Genomic DNA, 25,054 nt, shown 5'->3' with positions numbered 1-25,054 from the left:
AGCATGTTTATGACCCTGTCAGCGCTTTAAATATAAAGTATATTGGGATTTGGACAGAGCCCGCTTTTTCGATGAGAATGACACTGACTATTTCAATTGATATTGCTATGTAGAGGAACAAGGTCTCCTCGATAGTTGGTCTACATAGGACTGGAGAGGGTAGAAAGGGTTGCTTTTAATGATGCAAATGCTTATTCGAACTACAGGGTACACTCAAAGTGTGATTCTTTCTTCACCAACCTGTAGAACAACAAAACGTGTTAACATGATCACAAGATGAACCTATTTAGGGTCGTGGGCACCCTGTTTAGTTTCATTATCCCTTTCTTTGTAATTGGAGTTTCCATTTTTATCATTGATTCACACTTGTTTTAGTTAACTTTTATGCCTCTCTCTATTAAGTAAAAACCAAAAAATTTACTTGTTATAACCCCAAAGAGGCATTTCTCGGGGTTAAGCCTCATATTATATTGTTAAACTCGCCTGAACACGTTGGTGAGGTGATCATTGTGTTGTTCTTCTTTGTTGAATTTTACGATCATGTCGTCCATGCATACTTATAGTGTTTCTCTGATCTCTTCTTCGATGAACCAAAAATAAGTGATGTTGAAGGCGTAAGATCTTATGATATAATAGTAATGACTTTTAATACGGAGGAGCCGGAAGAACCTGTAAAGTTAACACCTCAATGTTTAAGTTAGTGAAGTCTAAGACATGTAGTTCGAGAATGAGAATGAGGTCATGCTTGTAATTAGCGAGTGAAAAGGTTTACTTTTTTGATGTGATTGAAATTGACGGTGTCTAACCCTCGTATGACGTGGGAGTCATCCGATCATATTTAACGAAATGTGATGCTTGAAATAAAAATTAGATTTTTGTATATTTGATTTTGAAATAAAATTTCATTCTATTCAAAGTTAGAAATGTATGTGTATCGATTCAGCTTTGAATGACTACTTAAAATCCAAATTAGTCTAATTTAATTAATACAATTTATTTTAGATTGCTTTTTGTATATCCAAATTTACAATTTACTGGATTGGTAATACTATATAAACATGCGATAAAATAATAGATTTGATATAGAATATAGAATTAGTATATTAAAATGTAATAATATTATATATATATATATATATATATATATATATATATATATATATATATATATATATATATATATATATATATATATATTAGTTAAGTTAATATTTTTTATTAAAAAAATTTAAAACTACCAAAGTTAATGTAATATATGATAATTATATAAAAAGTAAAATAACTTAAAATATATAATTTTTGATTTGGTATAATTTTGTAAATTTAATTTTATATTCGTATTTTTAATTTTATGTCTTTATAAAATGGCATAAAACACATTCAATATTATTTAATTTTTTTGCGACTTTTAATCTTTTTAATTGATTTATAATTTTAATTTAAATTAATTTAAATTTAAGAAAAAAATAAATATATATTAACAATGTACCGTCAATCAATAAAGAATGTGTATTCCATCAAATCACATTTTATTTTAAATATACAATATTATATAATTAAATATTAAAATTTTCTTAGATAATAATATAAAACTATTTTACGTGTATAATATACTATTTTTAATCTTTAAATTTAAACACCCTTGACGTGGGTGAGAAATCGAAACGCAATCAGAAATTATCCGAGCCAAAACTTCTATCATTTGTATTAGTTTATTTAGTATATATTTTTCTTAAATATATATTTTTTCTCATATTTTAATTTTTTAATTATTTACTCTTTCTATAAAACTCACAAAAATTGGTTGGATGTATATATGAGAATCAAATTTTGGCTCTCATAATTGTGTGAATTTTTAATAGTTATTTGTGATTGATTGATTAAAAATGTTGACTCACAGAAGTTTTTCTATACAAGATTATTTTTTATTGATTTATTAACAATATATAAAAAAATATTATCTTAAGCTTAAATGGATAATATATTTTCTAACACATACACGTAAGATATGGTCAGATTCATTCAATGAGGGCTAAGAAAATGATATTCTCCCCCATTAAAAGATAGAAAAAAGAACATATAATTTAAAATAATTTTATCAGATAAATCTATCAACAACAACTATGTATATTTTATCACATTACACTTTACTTTTAAAATTACATTTATTAGAAATGAATAATTTTTTATTGAATAAAAGTGTAAAATTACTTAAACTATCTTTAATCTCTTAAAAAAAATCTTATTCATTTAAAAACTATTTTAAAATTTCTCATTGGCGATCAGTGGCATAAAAACCTTTCAGTTCTTTCTCTCCTTCACAATTGTGCAAAATTTCAGGTTTTCTCCTTCTTCCTCTCTTTCAAACCATTTTCCTACTTCTTCTTTCTCTCGTTTTCGCTCTTAACTGTTTTTTTCACTAACTGTAACATTTTAATTTTTGAAGCTATGGTGGGAGGTGGTGGCAGTAATTCTGATATCTCCTTTGCCGGCACTTTCGCCAGTAGTGCTTTCTCTGCATGTTTCGCTGAGGTACATATATATGCATGTCTCTATATATTCATTCCCTTTTCTTTAGGTTTTCATTAGATTGGGAATTCTCTTTACTGTGTAATCTGTTTTTGTTATGTTCTTGTTGTGTAAAAACTACTATGTAGCACTGACACATCTTAAAAAAGCGTCTCTATGTTTCAGACACTTGCGATACACTTGCACATATACTTATTTTTTTAAATTATTATCGGTGTCTCTATGTCAGTGTCTATTCATGTTCGGGGAGTCGGTGCTTAGTAGTGTGAAACCTGTTTGGGTTTTTGAATTTGAACCTATTGTTTTTTGTTGTGTATTAAAGGATCCTACTTAAATTGTGTTTTGACTGTGATGGACTTTGATTTGTGTGTTTTTAATGTTCTGGGAATTTGTGCTTTTGTTGTGGCATTCGATGTTGACAGGTTGTTGTAATCGGAGAAAATTATGTAAACGTAACCTCACATGTCTTGTGTTGTATCAGACATGGAGGCATCTTGGACCTAAAGTGTTGGTGTTACATAGATCTATAGTAGTAGGTCAGAAAATTGGATGAACTAGTGAATGTGATTTTTTGTAGTTATCTAAGTTGCATTTTTTTTCTTTTACTTTGATTATTACTACCCTTTTGCTTGGTCAGAGTTAAGTTGAATATGAGTTGGTGTGCAAATTTGTTTTTGATGGTAAGCTTTTCATGAAGGTTGGCTCAATTTGTGGTTGAGCGTATCCAATTGCTAGTGGTTAGTCTTAGCGGGTGTTTGGATTGACGGTGAGTTTGGCAGAAGCACGATGATTTTGGCAAAACCTAAAATTTGGAGATTCAATAGAATTATAGTTCTGCTGTGACTTCTCAAACTCACTGTGATTCCAACACATGTATAGGCACATAGGAAATGTTTTTGTCAAGGGCTCTTGTGTTATTAAAGGATTTTGCTTTAAACTCATGGCTGTTATTTTCAAGATGTAATATTGATTAATTACGATTGGTCTATGCTCGGTGATTTGTAGTTGCAGATCTTGGAATTGGATGTTGGGATAAATTGATTGTTTTGTTGAAAGTCTTAATTATCTGTTTGGGAGGATTTTTTTTGAAAATGCTGTATTTGATATTCGCTGACTGAATCAGCAGTGAAGAATGGCACAATAGTTGAATAGTTTCCATAAATTTTCCTATGCAACAATTTTCGATTTATTCACAAATTTTCCTTGTTTAAGGAGATCGATTCAGCTTATCGTATATAAACTATGCTGTTTTGCACGTTCCGTTTGCTTGTTAGATGTCATGTTGTAGTGCTTTTTCAAGAATTCGTTCTAACGTATATTGAATATTACATCCTCAAATTTATCTTTGATATAGATATGTACTATTCCTCTGGACACTGCCAAAGTTAGGCTTCAGCTTCAAAAGCAAGCTGTAGCCGGTGACACGATAAACTTACCTAAATATAAGGGAATGCTGGGAACAGTTGGAACCATTGCCAGGGAAGAGGGTCTTTCAGCGCTCTGGAAGGGAATTGTGCCAGGGTTACACCGTCAATGTTTGTATGGAGGTTTAAGAATTGGGTTATACGAGCCTGTGAGTATTGACTGTGTCTCAAAGATTGTTTATTTATTTGAGTTCATATATCTACTTTTTAGCGTATGCAATCTGATTGTTTGAATTATTTGGGATATTTAACAGGTTAAGAATTTGTATGTTGGGAAAGACCATGTTGGAGATGCTCCATTGGCGAAAAAAATTCTCGCTGCATTAACAACTGGTAAATCCAATTATATTTCTCCTAAAGCTCTCAATACATAATGCGTAATCATGATACTGAAACCTGTTTGATTTTTCTTTATCAACAGGTGCTGTAGCAATTGCAGTGGCAAATCCTACCGATCTTGTCAAAGTTAGACTTCAAGCAGAAGGAAAATTGCCTCCTGGCGTGCCAAGGCGCTACACTGGATCATTGAATGCTTATTCAACAATTGTGAAACAGGTATTTTCCTTTAACCTTGTATGATTTGTGAAAGATAAAGATGATTTTAGTCCTTTTCTATGATCCAAACTCATAATTAGTCTTGTTTAATCTCTATCAAACAATCAGGAGGGAGTCAGAGCACTTTGGACTGGCATTGGCCCCAATGTCGCAAGAAATGCTATCATTAATGCTGCTGAGCTAGCCAGCTATGATCAAGTGAAAGAGGTAATGTAAAAGATACTAAACTGCGTTTTTGAGTTAAATTTTGCTATTACTCCAATTTCATTTATTTTAATAGCCTGTTTTTTTTCCTTCTACTGCAGACCATTTTGAAAATTCCAGGCTTCACCGATAACGTTGTTACACATCTTCTTTCTGGTCTTGGGGCGGGTTTTTTTGCAGTCTGTATTGGCTCCCCAGTTGACGTGGTAATTTATCAGTGTTTACTTGTGAATATCAATGTTTGATTGTTCACTTTTTATTGTCTCATCATGTTATCTATAGTGTGTTAACTATATGTACTACATTCAGTTGCTTGGTGAGCTTCTAAACTATGCAGTTTTGCCTTTTCCCTAATTCAATTTTTCGAATTTTCTTCTTCAGGTGAAGTCAAGAATGATGGGAGATCCTAGTTACAAAAGCACCATTGATTGTTTCGTCAAAACATTAAAAAATGATGTATGGTTTTTTCTGCTATTATTACTTTTCCCTTTTCTTTATTTAAGCATTAATTGTATAAAACAAAATACTTCACAGAACTTGATCATATCAAATTGATAAGATGTGGGTGCTTGGAGTATTATCTGCAACCATTGCAAATTGAACTAACATCATTTGAACTTTCAGTTTTCATGGCATCTTTAAACATTCTCATTTCTCACGCCTGCTTATATGCTAACATAAAACTGTTCACTTTCATTTCTATGTTACATAATATGCTTTTTTTTCTTTGCATAACTCTCTCTTTTGTGGAAGTGGTGAAGGAATTCCTCCAATAACTTATGTTTTATTTGGAGAAATATTGAAATCGGTATGTCATTTGATTGGTTTTGCAGGGACCTTTAGCCTTTTATAAGGGATTCATACCAAATTTCGGACGGCTAGGATCTTGGAATGTGATCATGTTTTTAACTCTAGAACAGGTATGAGTTGAGTACTTTGTGATAAATCCAAAATTTGGATCAAAATAAAATAACAATTTTTAATTTAATCAAAACCAAACATGAGTCCAACTGTTGTTATGAACGTACCCAAGCATTGATCGTGACATTTATGTGTTAATTGACTATGTTCTTTGTTCTAACATACATTCTCACAATTAACCTACAAATTTTGCTGTTTTAATTCCTATGTTTTTTGTTTTGACGCAGACTAAAAAGTTTGTCAAAAGTTTGGAATCGGCCTAAGCTCAACTAAGTAAGAGTAGAATTTTATGAGAATGGTCTCAGGTGGTGGTGCTAACAGAAATCACAGGAAAATAAAACTTTTGTTCTCTTGATTTTCCCTACTGGAATGTGTGGGCAGTTTTGGGCGGAGTAGAAATTAAGTAATTAAGTATTAATAAATGATTAAACTTTTCAAGTATGCTAGTTGTTAAAGTTTCAAATCACTGTTTTATTTCTTTGTAATTTTCTTGCAATTTTACTGAGCTGAATAACTGTTATGGGAAGTTTGACAAGAAACGCAACAATACTAAGTGGCAACATATATCGTTTATAAATCTAATAATCATGCACTCTATGTTAGTAGTAATTTGGGTGATCTTTGTTTCGTGGAAGAGTTATAATTGCTTTCTAATTAGTAAAAGTCACACATGATGTCTCTAGAGTTTAAACAAGGCTCCTACAACCACATATCCTAGGAATATTGTCACCAATAATGGGCTAGCCATTATATGATAATACTTACAAAAAATATATATATTCTAGGCGAGATCTTCGTGCTAACTAAGAACGTCTCGAAGTATTATGCAACCTTTAAATTTAATAACAAATATACAATTCTAAATAAGGTTCTTATACTCACTAACCCTATTAGGAATATTTCCATAATAACGGGATAACCATTAAACGACAATACCCTCAAAAGGATCTACTCCATTTCAGGTTTTCATGCCGACCAAGCGAGAAGGGCATCCCAAAGGCCAACACTACACAACCTCGATCTATGTGCATCCCAAAGGCCAACACTACACAACCTCGATCTAAATCTTAATTTATTTAGACTTAGGTATCTAAATCTTAATTTATTTAGACTTAGGTATAATCTTAATTTATTTAGACTTAGGTATAAAGTCACACTCCAAAGCATGTGTAACATGAAGACAAATAAACCCCCCAAGATTAATACATTCAAATCACATATAAATAAATAAAAATATAAATAACCAGTGAGTTAAAGAAACCAAACAACAATAAAATACAAAAGCAAACATAATAACACAAATATAGGAGGAGAAATAAGGATAAATGAGGTTCATACTTTTGCAAAATTAATTATACTAGGTTTGACTCTCTAAAAGTCTCAAGTGAAATCGTCAGTTGTTGTGGCCTAAAATATTCGAGACGTGCTCGAAAAAAAATGAAGTCACCATCAAAGTTTAATTGAAAAGGGAAAACAGTTACCTTTAGTTAATTTTGCGCATAATTGAAAAGGGAATCAATTATGCTTAGAGAATGTATTAACACCCTATGACATTTGTTTAATAAAACAGTTACCTTTAGTTAATTTTGCGAAAAAAATATTCTTAACATTATTAAATCTATTTTCTCCTAATCGTTTAACACAAAAGAAATCATATTTACAAACAAAGGGGGAAACTGTTTTTTTTGTATTGTGTGTTGGTTGATTGTAAAGAAAAAATGTTTGATCGCACTAAGGTGGAAAGAAAGTCATTTTGATCGGTAATGATTGATTTTTTAGGAAGAAGACAAGTGTTACAATGGGCAAGGAGTACGACTTGTGTTCGAACACTTGAGAAAAAACGAATGTACATCCCCGATTAATATTTTTTAATCCAATTTTTATTTATAAAAAGAAAGTTTTAAATCAATTGAGTTACATTCTCTTAAAGTAGGACACACATTTGAATAAGCATGTTGTACAACTTGTGTCCGAACACTCGAAGATCAAAGGGATGTACATCTAATTAATCCTTTTTAATCATGTAAAATAATGGACTTGAAAATAAAGTCATTAAAAGAAAATGACAGAAAGACGGGCTTCCAACAAACAAGTTATACACCTTGTATCTCAATATCCGAGAATAAAAAAGATGTATACTCCAATAATACAATTTTAATTTATAAAAAAAATTATATTAAAAATAATTAAGTTGCAGTAAATTCGACAATTAAAATAAAAATAAATGTATGGTAATTACATTAATTATGTTATCAATAAATTAATATTATTATAAATAACTTCTTATGAAAAAAATTTGACAGCAAGTATAAATTGTATCCGAACCTCCGGGAATATAAATGGGTAATTTTTAATTCAATTTTAATTTATAAAAAAAATGAGATTCAAAATTAAGCCTTAGAAAATTCTGACAACTAAAATAGATGTATCATTATCAATAAATTCATATTATTATAAGTAACTTCTTGATGAAAAAATTATGAAGTTTAATTATTATAATAGCTATTTAATACTATAATTTAATAACTAGCGAGTGTTTGTTTTTAGCACCGCCTTAAATTAATTGATCCGCGTGAATGATTGAGTAGCCGTTGCGCCTAATCCACCGAACACTACAAATACAACAAACAATCAACGTTGTTTCAATCTTTCTTTGTTTCTCAATCTTGGTTATTCTCAATCTTTCTGTCTTCTCAATTTTTCTGTCTTCTCAATTTTTCTGTCTTCTGTTCTGAACAAACGACAATAACAACAACTTTGTTTCGACCTCTCATTTCTCTCTAATAATCTTTTTCTCAATCTTTGATGTGTTCTCTTCTGATGGACTCACCACATTCATCACCATGTTCTCAGATTTCATTTACGTCACCCCCAGCGGCACGAAACCTAATAAGAAACGAAAGATACAGTTTTTAGATGATGAGACTCCTCACATGATCACACTATCGTCACCTCATCATACTTCCTCACCACCGCAGAAAACACGCTTACGGTTAATGGATGAAATTATTTAGCTTGGTGAGATGCGATTAGAACTGTTTCGTCTCATCAACAACACTCAAGAAGCTATGGATGCTGAAAGAAAGAGGAAAATCGCAATCTTGATGTCATTTAGATAATAACTAACAACTTTTTATTCATTTCAATTGATTTTGTTAGGTATGTTGTTTTATTTCCCCAATGTTATTTTGAATCCATCCATCTGTTACTATTGTTGTGTCATGATGAGTAGGATGAAACTCCTTCTAGTAAAGTAACTAGAAATAGAATGGCATTTAGTATGTGTGGTTAACTATGACTTCCTAACCGTATCTTGTTCTTTTTCCTTTTTCACAGACTTGTTGGTCACTGTCAGTTTTACTTGATTGTCAGAGTCTTTGCAGGCAGGTATCACAACCTTGGTATGCTCACATCATGAATATATCAAAATCAGTCTTAAAGTCATTACAGGTAATAATGTTTTGTGTTTTCTCTTTTCATTTGGTTTTTACAATATATGCAAGGTGATTGTTTTGTTATAAATACTAAATACTGCACAGATGCTGTTTTGTTATAAATACTAAATACTGCACAGATACTACTTTCCAAATACAATGAGCTGTTTCTGAGTGGAATGGATGAACACAAGGCACTGGCTTTGGGACCTGAAGGGCCACTTGTGGAAGAGTTTTGGGACAACGTGAGAAGGTATGGATTGTATGCACTAACTGTTAGTACAGGTGCTATTTATACAATCATGGTGCCTATATTTGAGCTTCTCAAGAATCCAATAACTGCGATTCTTATTGTGGCTATTTTTGGTGGTGGGTTTTACGTTGTTTCTCAGTTTCTTTCTGCTATGGTTGGTATTTCGGATTTTAGTTATGATTATGGAAACTAGACATATAGATTCATATGTAGATAGATGAAAAATCAATTATTAATTAAGTTTATGGAGGCTTGGTATGTATTATGTAGTATAATTTTGCATGCTGCAAGGTGATTTTGATTATCTGCTTTCTGCTATCAATTATGTTGTGATATGGTTGCATTGGTTTAAAGGTATATTTGGTTGTTACAAACATGGTTGTTAAATTAGTCAATAAAATTTAACACTTTGAATAATTGAAATGATGCGAATTGTAATTCATGTCTATATAAGGAGATGTTGTTGTTGAAGTTACCTATTGAGCAAAATTAACTCAACATATTTAGGAGGATTAGAAATAATGCATTAGGCATGGTCAATGGGAGCATGATTCTACAAATTATGGTTAGGGCTTCTACTTAGGTCTATTATAAGATTCAAACTCATCAAAATTGATTGACATTGATTTATGCAAATGGATGGGTTTTTAATTAAAGGTTTATTTTGCACTTCATAAATAGGAGGATTTATCCTGGCAATTTGGCAATTTGACTTGGTATTCCACACAAGTTGTGTTTTTACTTTAGTATCCTCCGTAAATTTTATGTTTTAAAGAAAAATTTCATGTTTATCGAATTTTTGAAATTATTACTAGTTTCGATGTGTATGGGTTGGTGTTGGTGTTGTGTCTGGTGTCTGTGTCTCTGTATTTGTCTTCGTGTTTGACTTTGGGTCATAACAGTGGCAGTGATGCGATCCCAATTGCAGTTGTGATGTTGTTGCATAAATCTTTAAAACCTTTATATTGTGGTTGCTGACCGTAATTTAGAACAATGTGCATAATATTTTATTAGTCTTTTGGATTGGATTCACAGCCGGTCTTAGGTAATAACAATGGCTGATGCAGTCGCAACTGTAATTACATTGTTGTTGTAGACATCTCTAAAATCTTTATATTATGGTTGTAACTTATCAATGTGTATTATATGGTTAGTCTTTTGGGTTGGCTCTAGTGATGGGATTGCAATTGCATTTGGAATGTTGTTGCAGAGATCTTTTAAACATATTTATATTGCAATTGTAAATGTAGTTGTGACTGTAGTCTGTAAAAATGTGTATAACATCTGATTAGTTTTTTGGATTAAGCTATCCTCGTAAATTTAAGTCATAACAGCGGCCTAAAACCTTAATGTTGAAGCTACGACTACAATTGCTGACAGCAGTTTAGAACAATGTGTGTAATATCATTAGCTAATAGAATCAATAAAAATTTGAATTTTTTTTTCTGAAGGTTTTTGGAAGAAACAACATGGGTAGCAAGGCACCAAGTTGGTCTGACCAATGGGGAAATGGTGGGCTTGGCAGCGACGAGTATGAGGACGATGTGATGGTGAAGAAGAATAATAAGAGCAACGGAAGTGGCAAGATGGCAGATGCAAAAGCTATGGCGTCGGTTAGTATGGGCAAAGCGAAAACAGTTGCAATCGTCGGTGCTGACAAAGCTAAGTCAGCTGCTGTGGTAGGTGCTCAGAAGGTGAAGAGTGGAACCTCTGCCGGATTCAAATGGATCAAGAATCAGTGTCAGAAAAAGAAGTAAGAACAAAAAAACTCACTCATTTGCTTGGACTTTGGACAGTTTCATATCATGTCTATGTTAAATACACCATTGGTGCTCAACTATAGTTTTTATTGATTTGGTTTTTAATTTGGAGTACAGAAGTTCATAATAGCTTTGTTTTCTATGTTTCTGGATTTATAATCATAGATAAATTTTACAGTTTTACTTTTATATTATTTGTGCCACAATGTTCATATTTCAGAAGTGCAATTACAGGCGGTGCTTGATCTGATAAGCTGATTAATTTGGATTGAATCAATCTATAAAATGTGTTGGGCTGGTTTTTTATGCATTGTAATCTTAATGAATTTTATAGGGTTCATATTTCGATTTCTTAAAAATATTAATTGAATAATAAAATTTCAAAAGAAACATAGTCTGTTTTATAGAATTTGTTTGGAGATTTAGAAAGTGATGCAGGGACGCCTTTGATCATGCTCAACAAGCTGCTAGAGTGTTCAAGAACAGAAGCAGCCTGCGGCCTACCCTATTGGAAGCACCGTCCGTTCCTCAACCCAACTCCGAGTGGATGAGTGTCATTGACTCGAGGGCCTGCTGGAACATTGGAAATATGGGCAGAGGGTGAAAATGTTGGGTGACAACTGGTTCCTGGGTCAGGCTGAGTTTGAAGTGTGGAGTCATGCCTCAACCCTAGTGATTCGGTTGATCGAAGATGACGCAAACAATGGAAATTGTGAGTTATTCTTCATCTATTTTAATGCTGATTAAGAAACAAAAGATAGAGTTCTTAGATGATGAGATTCCTCACATGATCACACTATCGTCACCTCATCATACTTCCTCACCACCGCAGAAAACACGCTTACGGTTAATGGATGAAATTATTTAGCTTGGTGAGATGCGATTAGAATTGTTTCGTCTTATTAACAACACTCAAGAAGCCATGGATGCTGAAAGAAAGAGGAAAATCGCAATCTTGATGTCATTAAGATAGTAACTAACAACTTTTTATTCATTTCAATTGATTCTGTTAGGTATGTTGTTTTATTTCCCCAATGTTATTTTGAATCCATCCATCTGTTACTATTGTTGTGTCATGATGAGTAGGATGAAACTCCTTCAGGTAAAGTAACTAGAAATAGAATGGCATTTAGTATGTGTGGTTAACTATGACTTCCTAACTGTATCTTGTTCTTTTTCCTTTTTCACAGACTTGTTAGGTAAAGTAACTAGAAATAGAATGGCATTTAGTATGTGTGGTTAACTATGACTTCCTAACTGTATCTTGTTCTTTTTCCTTTTTCACAGACTTGTTGGTCACTGTCAGTTTTACTTGATTGTCAGAGTCTTTGCAGGCAGGTACCACAACCTTGGTATGCTCACATCATGAATATATCAAAATCAGTCTTAAAGTCATTACAGGTAATAATGTTTTGTGTTTTCTCTTTTCATTTGGTTTTTACAATATATGCAAGGTGATTGTTTTGTTATAAATACTAAATACTGCACAGATGCTGTTTTGTTATAAATACTAAATACTGCACAGATGCTACTTTCCAAATACAATGAGCTGTTTCAGGCACTTACTTTTTTTATAGTGGTGTGGGTGGTATTGTGTTTTCATTTTGAAACGTACTTGTGGAGTCCCAACCCCAAACTGTATTAAATTTTTCTTGTGGAGAGTGGCTAGTCCTTCAAGAAGGTTTGATGATTTTCGCACTTCACTGTGACACCGCACCACTATACTAAACCTGTTATCTCTATTTGTTAGTAGAATGATTGCTGTTAAATAATATGCTCTTTGTTTAGGAAAATCTTGTACTTAAGGTTAACCTTTTCAACCGTCTTCCATGTATTACTAATAGATAACTGATTTATCATGCTGTGTCATAATTTAATTATTTTTAGTATGTTTTGAGCGTTTTTAGTTGTTTGCTTTTCCTTTCAATAAAATAACATGTGTTTGACGAGTCATCTGTGTAGTATATCCGTATTTCTCCTATTTCTTTAACCTTACCAAAAAAAATTGTGAGCAAAGAAAACAGTGCATCTTGAATATTCAGGCTATAAGACAGGTTTATGAAGGGATGTAAAAGACTTGGGAAAACTTTTTCTAAAAATCGGTATTGTCTTAGCAGCGTAGGCTTCATGATTATAAGAGTCGATCCCGATACCCCATATGTTGTGGTCCCAATTTTTGTTCCAAATAAGTCCTTAAGTAGTTTATCCTTGCAGTCAGCTCCGGCTTAAGCATGCTCTACGTAGGGGACCGATGAAAATAAGTGAATGATCACAAAAAAAATTCCTGCTTTGTTCTCAAGTCATATGAAAATCCGGGCTAGGTGACTCTCACACGGTCATTTAACCTAGTAAAATAAAGACATATGCGAAACATGCAGAAGAAAAATAAATAATATATATATATATATATATATATATATATATATATATATATATATATATATATATATATATATATATATATATATATATATATATATATATATATATATATAAGAATATGCCTATTGTTGGTTGGTTCAGAGGTATCTGGTGCTGAACTCGGTAGGGTGGATTACGATCCAATCCCCCACAACTGCAAATTGGGTTAAATAAAGGGGTTACACCAACTTATGTACCAGAGCCCCATGCTTAGAAAAATAAAAATAAAAATATATATAAGAATATGCCTATTGTTGGTTGGTTCAGAGGTATCTGGTGCTGAACTTGGTAGGGTGGATTACGATCCAATCCCCCACAACTGCAAATTGGGTTAAATAAAGGGGTTACACCAATTTATGTACCAGAGCCCCATGCTTAAGATCATAATCACTAACCGGTCACTTTACTATGAGTATGTACGGATAACGGGCTTAATGTGATCGCACCTGAATGAAAAGGACTTGAAGAAAACGAAAAGAAAGCCTAAGTATGGTGGGGTAATGTGGATTGATTTGTAGAAACCGCTTGGACCCTACTTCTCTATGGCAATGTTCCATTCAGGTTCTGGGGGATATTATGCTAATATGGCATGTTACCTTATAAACCTCATGCCCTCGTCTGTCCTTAACAACAATACCCCTCACTTGATTTTATGGTAATCTGTGATCGGTTCCATGAGATATAGAAAGTGATGCAGGTCACCTTTGATTTGGAAGCATAATCCGGTCTACATCCCAGCTCTTTCTCGTATTGAGTTTCATGCACTTCATTAGATTAAATCACATACGTTTGTGATTCTAGTAGATGGAAAGTGTTGTCAATTTTTCAAATTGTTTAGGTCGAATGCCAGTAATTTCCAATGCAAATTGTTTTTAATTCAAGTCAGATCCCAGTAATTTCCAATGTCCTTAGGTCGAATTCTTGTTGGTTTAGTTACTAGCCATGATGGTAACGTCAGATTCTATGCATTTGAAGATGTTGTTTTTTCTATTAACAAATGTTAATATGTTAGTTTTATTATGGTGTGGGTAGGAATAGAACCATCAACCTCAACTCTCTCACTCCATCCTCAAACCACCAAGCCAAGTTTATATCTCTCTATATAATGATATGGTTTAGTTTTGTCTTAGCATTTAGGAGCTTTAATCTACATTCTAATATACATAATTTATGGAGATATATTATTATATTTCTATATTGGCGGAGCTGTAGAGGTAGTAACTGCACAAACTCTCGGTACTTAAACGGGTTATTAATAATTTCATACTGCACAAACTCTCGGTACTTAAATGAGTTATTGATAGTTTCATACTGGACCATATGAATTTGTTGAGGAACTTTACAGTTACTGAATATGATTCCATTTGTATGACTTCCAAAATCATATATTCTGATTTGTACAAATTTGCTTTAGTGGTTTTTCTTCAATGAAATTACAGCATTGCTACAGTTCATTTAAAATTAGCCATCTTCTTCTTATGTCGTCTATAAGAAAAATTGCACGGTTGACTTAATATATCCTTGTTATGGTTTTATGGACAATCTTTCTCAATTATTATTATTTGATTGTGCAATTGTGAAGTTGTTATGATCTGCTTGTGATTAGTATGTTCTTTTATTTACCAAATTTATTTTGAATTCATAACTAATTTGATCGTCGGAGTTTTTGTAGGTACCACACCTTTGGTGTGTCATGCTATGCTCATGAGTATGATGAAACAGAAAGGAAATGCATCATCTTAAAAGCATGGTAGGAAGTTTACCTTTGATTTGAGCTGTTGGCCATGCTTAACAGTCCGGTCTTCAACCGAGCTGAGTGAATGAGATTCATTGACATGGGGGGCCTTCTGAAACATATGGACCCAACATATTATTCAAATAAATTTATTTGAGAGTAATATATAAGACAATTATTGCCCTTTTGTAATTTGTACAAGTAAAGTGTAAACTTTGAATTTTGTTTGAAATCGTGATTTCCGTTTTTGATTTGGTTTTCACAAAATAGATAATGCATTCATAGAAAGTAAGTTACTTTAACTTGTTGGTATCTTCCAAAGGTAACTAGAAATAGGATGTTTGGTTCAGAAGGATTTTCTAACTGTATCTTGTTCTTTTTCCTCTTTCAAAAGACTTCCCATAAAGGTCAATGCCACACTTTTATGCTTATAATAGCATCATGCATTTTTATAATTCCGTCTTTTTGTTTATTCTAAAATGTTACTCTTTTTATTTTCCAAAATTATTTTGAAGTGATAACTAACTTGTTCGTTCGAGTCTTTGTAGGAAGCTATGTACGCTCTTGTCATGAATAGATCAAAATGAGTCTTGAGGTCATTAGAGGTAATGTTCTTCTATTGTCTCTTTTCATTTGGTTTTTAGAATGTATGCTAAGTGATTGTTTTGTTACAAATAGTGTATACGGCACAAATCTATAATAAATATCGGGCTGTTTCTGGCATTTTCTTTTTTATATTATTCGGGTAAGGGTTGTATTGTGTTTTGATTTCACTGTTTCTTTTGGTCATATTTGATAGGGAGAGTCAGTAGTTGAGGTTACAAATGAAGGTGTTGATACTGCGGGGCATACAATTGGTACATCTTTGGAGGTCATGTTCAAGCTTAGGAAGGTTCTCAACCCCAAGAGTGTGATCAAACCAACATCACTAGCTATAGATTATTTTGAATCCATAACTAACTTGATCGTCCGATACTTTGTAGGTACCACACCTTTGCTATGATCATGTCAGTCTTGAGGTCCTTAGAGGTAATGTTCTTATGTTTGTCTCTTTTAATTTGGTTTGATTTGTTTGTGCTCAACAAATTATTCAGGTTCATTCGTTGATTTCATTTATTAATATGTACAAGTTTTATAAAAACGTGAAGCCTTTTCTTGACTTGAACATTTTTTCAGATATTATTCAAGTTTTTTCTGAACTATGCAATGATTAAATGAACTTGTTCTTTGTCTACTTTCAATATTGCTTCCATATTAAATTTGGCTGCCTTACTTCACTTGTTCAGTTTATTTTTTCTGAATTTATAGTAACTTGTGACTTGTTCCATGAGATATAGAAAGTGATGCAGGGAACCTTTGATTTGGAAGAATAATTCGGTATGCACCCCAACTATTTTTCATATAGAGTTTCATGCATTTCATTAGATTAAATCACATAAATTTGTCAATTAATCTGTAGAACCTACACCTCCGATCAAAGGTGTGTCCAATGTCAGACACGTGTTGGTTTCTCTTTCTGACACTGACATATCCACATTTAAATTATTTATTTATTTAAATTAATACTGGTGTTGACGTGTCATTCTCGTGTCCCATGCTCGTATTGTATAAAAAAGTTTGAAATCCATAATATGAAATTTCTAGTGCCTTGTTCTGGTCATTGTTATCCATATGTGGTAGATGTGTCTTTAATAGATATTGATGTACATCAACTTGAAAATTTGCATATTGTTTATAATTCATTTAAGATCCTAGTAATTTCCAACTATGACTATCAAAATCTTTCTATTGGGACTTTAGGTAAAAAGTCATACTGCATATTTTCTGATTTGTACAAATTTGCTGAAGTGGTTTTCCTTCAAATGTGGTTTTCCTTCTAATCTTGCCCTTATACACCTTAACAAAATGGGGTAGCCGGACGTAAAAATATGCATCTTGTAGAAACCTCTTGGATCCTACTTCTCTATGGTAATGTTCCATTCTGATTTTGGGGGATATTATGCTAATATGGCATGTTACCTTATAAACCTCATGCCCTCATCTGTCCTTAACAACAATATCCCTCACTAAATTTCATTGTTTCCTTATTCCTCATTCACCCAATTCCTCCTCGTGCCTTCGAGTCTACAATATTTGTTCACAATCTCTCTTCTGGACTTTGATGATTTATCAGCTCGATTACTTAAGTGTGTCTTTCTTGGTTATCATCAATCACAAAAAGGTTGTCGTTTCTATTCTCCTACTCTACAATGATAACTCATATCAGCCGCTGTTACCTTGTTTGAGTTTGTTTCATATTTCGAGTCCAATCACGTAACTACGGAATCCCTTCAAGAAATTACTCCCAAAAAGATCTATTCTAGGTGAGGTCTTCGTGCTAACCAAGAGAAATGTATGTATCGAAGGTCAATATTACGCAACCTCTAAAATTAATAACAACTCTACGATTCTAAGAAAGGTTCTTAGAATCACCGACCCTATTTGAGAATATTTCTATAATAACATACTAACTATTGAATTAGGAGAGACTAAGACATTTAGGTTAAACCGTGTGTTTTAAAATCACTACGGAGACTTTATTATATATAGAGAGATTATAACTAATTACATGATATAGTCGATGTGAGACTATTCTATATACAAATATTCTAACACTGTGTATTTACAAATATCAACACTCCCCCTCAAGCTTGAGCATATAAGTCAAATGCACCAAGCTTGTTACATATATAATTAGTTCGGGGACTTCTCAGAGATTTTGTAAACACGTCTGTCAATTGATCATTAGAATTGACAAAGCTTGTGACGATGTCACCTGACTCGATCTTCTCTCTAACAAAGTGACAGTCTATCTCAATATGTTTGGTCCTCTCATGGAAGACTGAATTTGAAGCAATGTGCAATGCAGCTTGATTATCATAAATAAGTGTCATTGATCTTGCTTCTTCAATTTGAAGTTCCTTGAGCAACTGCTTTAACCAAATAAGTTCACATGTTGCCATTGCCATGACCCTATACTCTGCCTCGACGCTTGATCTTGCAACTACGTTTTGTTTCTTACTTTTTCAGGATATAAGGTTTCCTCCAACAAGTACAAATACTCAGAGGTGGATCGTCTATCAATGGGTGACCCTGCCCAATCAGCATCAGAGTATCCAATTATCTGAGTATGTCCTTTATCTTCATACACTAAACCTTTTCCTGGAGCACATTTGATGTATCTTAGAATCCGGATAACAGCATCCATGTGTTCCTGACAAGGGGAATTTAAGAACTAACTTACCACACTAACCGCAAAAGAAATGTCTGGACGTGTGACTGTGAGATAATTCAACTTTCCAACCAATCTCCTATACCTTCCTGAGTCAGATAGAGGCTCCCCCTGATTGGGTAATAGTTTGACACTTGGATCCATAGGAGTATCAGCTGGTTTGGCATTCAACAAACCTGTTTCTTCCAAAATATCCAGAGCATATTTCCGCTGAGAAATCACCAAACCATCTTTAGATTGGGCTACCTCAATACCCAAGAAATAACGGAGTTTACCAAGGTCTTTTGTCTGAAATTGATTCGAGAGATGTTGTTTTAACTGGAGTATACCCTGCTGATCACTACCAGTTATGACAATATCATCTACGTACACAATAAGATAAATACACCCTTGGGCTGAGTGACGATAAAAAACAGAATGGTCAGCTTCAATACGGACCATACCAAACTGTTGTACTACAGCGCTGAATCTGCCGAACCAAGCTCTCGGAGATTGCTTAAGACCATAAAGAGACCTGTGTAACCTACACACCATATTCAATGACTCCCCCTGAGCAACAAATCCAGGTGGTTGCTCCATATATACTTCCTCTTCAAGATCACCATGTAAAAAAGCATTTTTGATGTCAAGTTGATGAAGAGGTCAATGCCGAATGGCTGCAATGGCTAGAAGAAGTCTAACAGATGCCATCTTGGTTACAGGCGAGAAAGTATCACTATAATCCAATTCAAAAATCTGAGTGTATCCTTTGGCTACCAAGCGAGCTTTAAATCGATCAATCTTACCATCTGGACCAACCTTTACTGTATAAAGCCAACGACAACCTACTAAAGATTTCCCAGGGGGTAGAGGAACCAGTTCCCAGGTACCACTGCTTTGAAGAGCACACATTTCATCAATCATTGCTTGCCTCCATTCAGGGTGAGATAATGCTTCACCTGGAGTTTTAGGAATAGAAACAGAAGACAAAGAAGACAAACAAGTATACTGCAAAGGGGAAAGACGATGATAACATAAATCAATATAATGTGGAGACGGATTTCGTGTTTGACGTATACCTTTTCGAAGGGCAATCGGAAGATCGGACTCAGGTTACAGGATCGGATCTGGTGATGGCGGAGGCGTCGGAGGAGAGTCGGCAATGACCTCAGGGACAGGTATGACCTCAGGGACGGGGACGACAGACGTTGGGCGACGACGCTGATATGTTTGAAGTGGTCGAGAAGTAGGGGGGGTCAGGAGCCATAGACTGGTGGGGGATAATGGTAGGCGGGACATTAATAACTGTCGGAAAAGGTGTGGAAGTACTTTCTTGAAGAGGTTCTGGAGATACTGGGTTGGACCCGAAATATGGAACAGACTCGAAGAAGGTAACATCGGCCGATATGAGGTATCGTTGTAAAGTATGAGAATAACAACGATAACCCTTTTGGAAACGAGATAACCAAGAAAGGCACACTTTAGTGATCGAGCTGCTAGTTTATCAAGATCAGGGGAGAGATTGTGTACAAAACACGTTGACCCGAATACTCGAGGAGGAATTGGGTGGAGAGGAGAATTTGGAAACAGGATTGAATGAGGGATTTTATTATTGAGGACAGATGAGGGCATGCGATTTATGAGATAACATGCTGTGAGCACCGCATCCCCCCAAAAACGGAGAGGAACATTACCATGGATTAGCAGGGTCCGAGTGGTTTCTACAAGATGCCGATTTTTGCGTTCGGCTACCCCGTTTTGTTGGGGTGTATGAGGGCAAGATGTTTGGTGCAGAATACCATTGGATGACATAAAAGTTTGAAACTGTTGGGATAAATATTCACGTGCATTGTCACTTCTTAAGGTACGAATAGACAAACCAAATTGGGTTCTTATTTCTCGATAAATTGTTCAAAAATAAAAAACAATTCAGATATGTTCTTCATTAAAAATAGCCATGTGCAACGTGAAAAATCATCAATAAAAGTTACAAAATATCTAGACTCAAAAGTCGACACGGTACGCGAGGGGCCCCAAACATCAGAGTGAACTAAAGCAAAAGGGGACGCAACCCGTTTATTGACTCGATCAGGAAAGTGACGACGAGTATGTTTCCCTAACTGACAAGACTCACAATGTAAAGTGGACAATTTAGATAGACTAGGCACCAACTTTTGTAGCTTGGGAAGACCTGGATGACCTAACTGTGCATGTATAATGAGTGGAGAATCTGTGGTGGGGCATGTGGTAGATGACATAGAGAAGTAGTAGAGACCTTGAGACTCACATCTGACGCCAATCGTCTGTCCCGAACTCCGATCCTGCAGAGTAACATTACTATTAATAAAGGTGATAGAACAATTTAGAGAATGAGTTAAACGACTGACTGACAGTAAATTAAATGGGCAATTAGGTACATATAGGACAGAAGTCACAGAGAGAGATGGTAAAATTTGAACAGTACCAATCCCTTGGGATCGGGTTTGAGAACCATTTGCGGAAGTTATACTCGGTAAGAAACCAGAGGTAGAAAGGGAAGAAAAAATACCTTTATTACCGGTAACATGATCAGACGCACCAGAATCGAGGACCCAAGGACCAATAGGAGATGATTGAGAGAAGCAAACAGATGAATTACCAGTGTGTGCAACCGAAGCCGTGGAACCAGAGGTCCGATTATTCTGACACCACTTGAGAAAATCCTCGTAGCTTGGCGTAGGGCTCTGAAGAGAAGGTAAAGTTTGCATAGTATCTGGATTATCAATTTGAGCTGCATTTACCTGGCGTGGAGGTCTGCCATGTAACTTCCAGCAACGGTCGATAGTATGTCCAAGCCGGTTACAATGGTCACACTTGGGACGAGGTTTGGAGTTGGATGACCCTCCTCGAAGGCGATTCTGATTGTTGCCAAGAGATGCAAGGGCAGCAGTGTCACCTGGTGTCGGAGCAACAATAGATGGAGGGGAAACCGGACCAAATGCATGAGGTGTAGCCAAGCGCAACAGTTGTTCACTAACTGCATCGTTGTTAGGAACAATAGTACCTGATAAAATCTGATTACGAACGGACTCGAGTTTTGGTGGTAGTCCCTTAAGTGCCATGACCATGAAAATTTACTCTGTTGTTCGGAATGAGCTGTTGCATCTTTTGGGTAAGGCATGAGAGTTGCGAAACTCACTTTCAAGGCATCAAGCTTACTCAGATAGGCTTGCATATCCATATTTTGCAACTTCAATGTGTCGAGTTTGAGGATGACGATGTATAGACAATGAACGTCGTTGGAGAAGACTTTCTTAGCCTTTTCCCAAACCTCATTGCACGTGGAGAAGGCTTGATATTGCGCTTGGAGGTTGGGTGCGATGGAAAACCATAACACAGTACAGAGAGAGGCATCCGTTTTCTTCCATTTAACGAGTTTTGCGGCGGTAACATCAACCAATTTTGTGGTTAGGTGATCTTCATATCCCTGACCATGAAACCACATATCGACAACACGAGCCCATACGTTGTAGTTGGCTGATCCGGTTAGTTTTTCACATGGTATAAGCGGAACTTTAGTAAACGAAATGGAATCAACATCTCCCATGGCTTAAAGAAACAAAATCGGGATTGTGGAGACCAGATCTGTGAGCAATGGAGGGAGCCGAGTGGGGCGGCTGGGAAAAACGGCCGGATCGGGCGGCAAGGTGGTTTTACCTGAGAATTTTGAGAAGTTAAAGGCAAACCGGAGAAGTTAGAGGCAAAACCGGAGAAGTTAGAGGCAAACCGGAGTGATGACACGATTTGAGAAGAAAAAAAAATTATCACCGGGAGACAGTGGGTCAACCGGGTAAAGTACGGCAAAAAGTTGTCTCTTAGTAGGCTCTAGATACCATATTGAATTAGGAGAGACTAAGAGACATTTAGGTTAAACCGTGTGTTTTAAAAGCACTACGAAGACTTTATTATATATAGAGAGATTATAACTAATTACATGATATAGTCGATGTGGGACTATTCTATATACAAATATTCTAACACTTTGTTTCATATTTCGAGTCCAATCACGTAACTACGAAACCCCTTCAAGAAATTACTCCCAAAAAGATCTATTCTAGGTGAGGTCTTTGTGCTAACCAAGAGAAATGTATGTATCGAAGGTCAATATTACGCAACCTCTAAAATTAATAACAACTCTACGATTCTAAGAAAGGTTCTTAGAATCACCGACCCTATTTAAGAATATTTCTATAATAACATACTAACCATTAGACGACAATACGCTCAAGAGAATTTACTCTATGTGAGATTTTCATGCCAACCAAACGAGATGTACATCCCAAAGGCCATCACTACACAACATCGATATAAATAGACTCAGTTATAGAGCCATACTCAAAAGCGTGTGTAAGGTGAAGACGAATAGAAACCTCAACATTAAGACATTCAAATCATACAACTAATAAAACAAATATAAATAATTAGTGAGTTAAAGAATCAAACAACAATAAAATACGAAAGGACACAAAGATATGATGAGAAATAAGGATACATGAGGTTAATACTTTTGAAAAATTAACTATGTTAGGTTTGACTCTTTAAAGGTCCCTAGTGAAGTCGCCATCTGTTGTGGTCTAAAATATTCGAGACGTGCTCGAAAAAGAATGTAACCACTGTCAAAATTTATTTGAAAAGAGAAAACACTGGTAAAACCCTTAAAGAACAAAAAGTGATTATCGCAATCAAATTTAGGTTCGGGAGTTGATCATGCGTAGAAAAGGTATTAGCACCCTACCACATTTGTTTAATAAAATAGAGACTCTAGTTAATTTTGTAAAAAAAATATTGTTAACCTTATTAAATCGCATTTGTTTAATAAAATAGAGACTCTAGTTAATTTTGTAAAAAAATATTGTTAACCTTATTAAATCGATTTTATCCAAATGTGCTTGACAAAATTTGATTCTTATTCCTACATATCTTTCGGTGCGATGGAGAATTCCAAACTATGTAGTTCTTGGGTAGAAAAATATTGCGTGTTGGTTGATTGTAAAGAAAAAATGTTTGATCGCACTAAGGCGGAAAGAAAGTTGTTTGATTGGTAGTGATTGTTTTTTTAGGAAGAAGACAAGTGTTACAACCAGCAAGGGGTACAACTTGTGTTCGAAGACTTGGGGGAAAAACGGATGTACGTTCAATTAATCTTAATCTAATTTTTATTTATAAAATGAAAGATTCAAATCAATTGAGTTACATTCTCTTAAAGGAGGACACACGTTCGAATAAGCATGTTTTACAACTTGTGTTCGAGCACTCGAAGATCAAAGAGATATACATCCAACTAACCCTTTTTAATTATATAAAAGAATGAACTTGAAAAGAAAATTATTAAAAAAAAAATTGACAGAAAGACGACCGTCGAACAAACAAGTGATACAATACATCCAAAAGTAAAAAAGATGTATGTTTCATTAATCCTTTTTTAGTCCAATTTTAATTTATAAAAAGGATGAGATTCAAAATAATTAAGTTATACGAAACTCGACCATCGAAATAGATGTATGATAATTATGTTAATTATGTTATCAATAAATTTATATTACTATAAATAACTTCTTGATGAAAAAATATATGAATATATATTTCTTTTATGTAATAAAAACATACTAATATATTTCAATAATAATAAGAATGAATCGTAAAAGTAAGTAATAATGTTTAACTATTATAAAAATTATATTTAATTTAATACAGTAGTATGGAGTGTTTATTTTAGCACAACCTTAATTAATCCGCGAGAATGATTAAGTAACCGTTGCGCCCTAATCCGCCAAACATTACAAATACAACAAACAAACAAACAATGTTGTTTCAATCTTTCTAATAATCTTGTTTCTCAATCTTTCTGTCTTCTCAATTTTTCTGTGTTCTATTCTGAACAAACGACAATAACAACAACTTTGTTTCGACCTCTCATTTCTCTCTAATAATCTTTTTCTCAATCTTTGATGTGTTATGTTGTGATGGACTCACCACATTCATCACCATGTTCTCAGATTTCATTTACTTCACCTCCAGCGGCGCCAAAACCTAATAAGAAACGAAAGATAGAATTTTTAGATGATGGGATTCCTCACATGATCACACTATCGTCACCTCATCATACTCCTTCACCACTGCAAAAAACACGCTTACGGTTAATGGATGAAATTATTGAGCTTGGTGAGATGCGGTTAGAACTGTTTCGTCTCATTAACAACACCCAAGAAGCCATCGATGCTGAAAGAACGTGGAAAATCGCAATCTTGATGTCATTTAGATAGTAACTAACAACTTTTTATTCATTTCAAATTGATTTTGTTAGATATGTTGTTTTATTTACCCAATGTTATTTTGAATTTATGCTTGTGTCATGAGTAGGATCAAAATCAATCATCGGGTAAGTAAAGGTAATGTATTTGTGTTTTCTGTTTTTGATTTGGTTCTTACAATATAGATAATGCATTCATAGAAAGTAAATCACTTTAACTTGTTGGTATCTTCCAAAGGTAACTAGAAATACTATATGTGGTTCAGTAGGACTTTCTAA

At 34.2% G+C, this 25,054-nt stretch overlaps 2 protein-coding genes and 1 long non-coding RNA gene across 5 annotated transcripts; all 3 read left to right on the top strand.

Moving 5' to 3' along the window:
* The first annotated feature begins 2,166 nt into the window (after window positions 1-2,166).
* LOC127127515 (mitochondrial uncoupling protein 1) lies at window positions 2,167-6,242 on the top strand. Its single transcript, XM_051056711.1, has 10 exons — window positions 2,167-2,340; window positions 2,447-2,532; window positions 3,884-4,102; window positions 4,208-4,286; window positions 4,375-4,508; window positions 4,617-4,715; window positions 4,814-4,918; window positions 5,094-5,168; window positions 5,546-5,632; window positions 5,861-6,242. Exons 2-10 carry the CDS (start codon window positions 2,449-2,451, stop codon window positions 5,894-5,896), a joined length of 918 nt encoding a protein of 305 aa, XP_050912668.1. The 5' UTR covers window positions 2,167-2,340; window positions 2,447-2,448; the 3' UTR covers window positions 5,897-6,242.
* A 1,960-nt stretch (window positions 6,243-8,202) lies between these two features.
* On the top strand, window positions 8,203-9,704 carry LOC127127513 (uncharacterized protein ycf33). 2 transcript variants are annotated; one of them, XM_051056708.1, is made up of 3 exons: window positions 8,203-8,792; window positions 8,970-9,083; window positions 9,208-9,703. In XM_051056708.1, exons 2-3 carry the CDS (start codon window positions 9,048-9,050, stop codon window positions 9,511-9,513), a joined length of 342 nt encoding a protein of 113 aa, XP_050912665.1. In that variant the 5' UTR covers window positions 8,203-8,792; window positions 8,970-9,047; the 3' UTR covers window positions 9,514-9,703. The 2 variants fall into 2 exon arrangements, with proteins under 2 accessions (XP_050912665.1, XP_050912666.1); XM_051056709.1 differs by lacking the exon at window positions 8,203-8,792 and having other exon boundaries at window positions 8,837-9,083; window positions 9,208-9,704.
* Window positions 9,705-11,227: 1,523 nt separating this feature from the next.
* On the top strand, window positions 11,228-16,621 carry LOC127127514 (uncharacterized). 2 transcript variants are annotated; one of them, XR_007805361.1, is made up of 4 exons: window positions 11,228-12,481; window positions 15,174-15,841; window positions 16,036-16,128; window positions 16,220-16,621. It is a non-coding gene; the product is annotated as an uncharacterized LOC127127514 (long non-coding RNA). The 2 variants fall into 2 exon arrangements; XR_007805360.1 differs by having other exon boundaries at window positions 16,036-16,621.
* Window positions 16,622-25,054: the final 8,433 nt, after the last annotated feature.

Source organism: Lathyrus oleraceus, chromosome 3 (genome assembly GCF_024323335.1).
Source record: "Lathyrus oleraceus cultivar Zhongwan6 chromosome 3, CAAS_Psat_ZW6_1.0, whole genome shotgun sequence".
In the NCBI taxonomy this organism is placed as follows: Eukaryota; Viridiplantae; Streptophyta; class Magnoliopsida; order Fabales; family Fabaceae; genus Lathyrus; species Lathyrus oleraceus.
The sequence above is the reverse complement of the archived record's forward strand: the minus strand, read 5'-3'. Positions and strand labels throughout refer to the sequence as shown.

Excerpts from the sequence above, each read along its gene's own strand:
- LOC127127515 (XM_051056711.1), top strand. The coding sequence starts at position 2,449 with ATGGTGGGAGGTGGTGGCAGTAATTCTGATATCTCCTTTGCCGGCACT. Across the intron at positions 4,716-4,813 it reads GCTATGATCAAGTGAAAGAG|ACCATTTTGAAAATTCCAGG; the intron begins GTAATGTAAAAG and ends CTTCTACTGCAG. Across the intron at positions 5,633-5,860 it reads TGTTTTTAACTCTAGAACAG|ACTAAAAAGTTTGTCAAAAG; the intron begins GTATGAGTTGAG and ends GTTTTGACGCAG.
- LOC127127513 (XM_051056709.1), top strand. The coding sequence starts at position 9,048 with ATGAATATATCAAAATCAGTCTTAAAGTCATTACAG. Across the intron at positions 9,084-9,207 it reads CAGTCTTAAAGTCATTACAG|ATACTACTTTCCAAATACAA; the intron begins GTAATAATGTTT and ends AATACTGCACAG.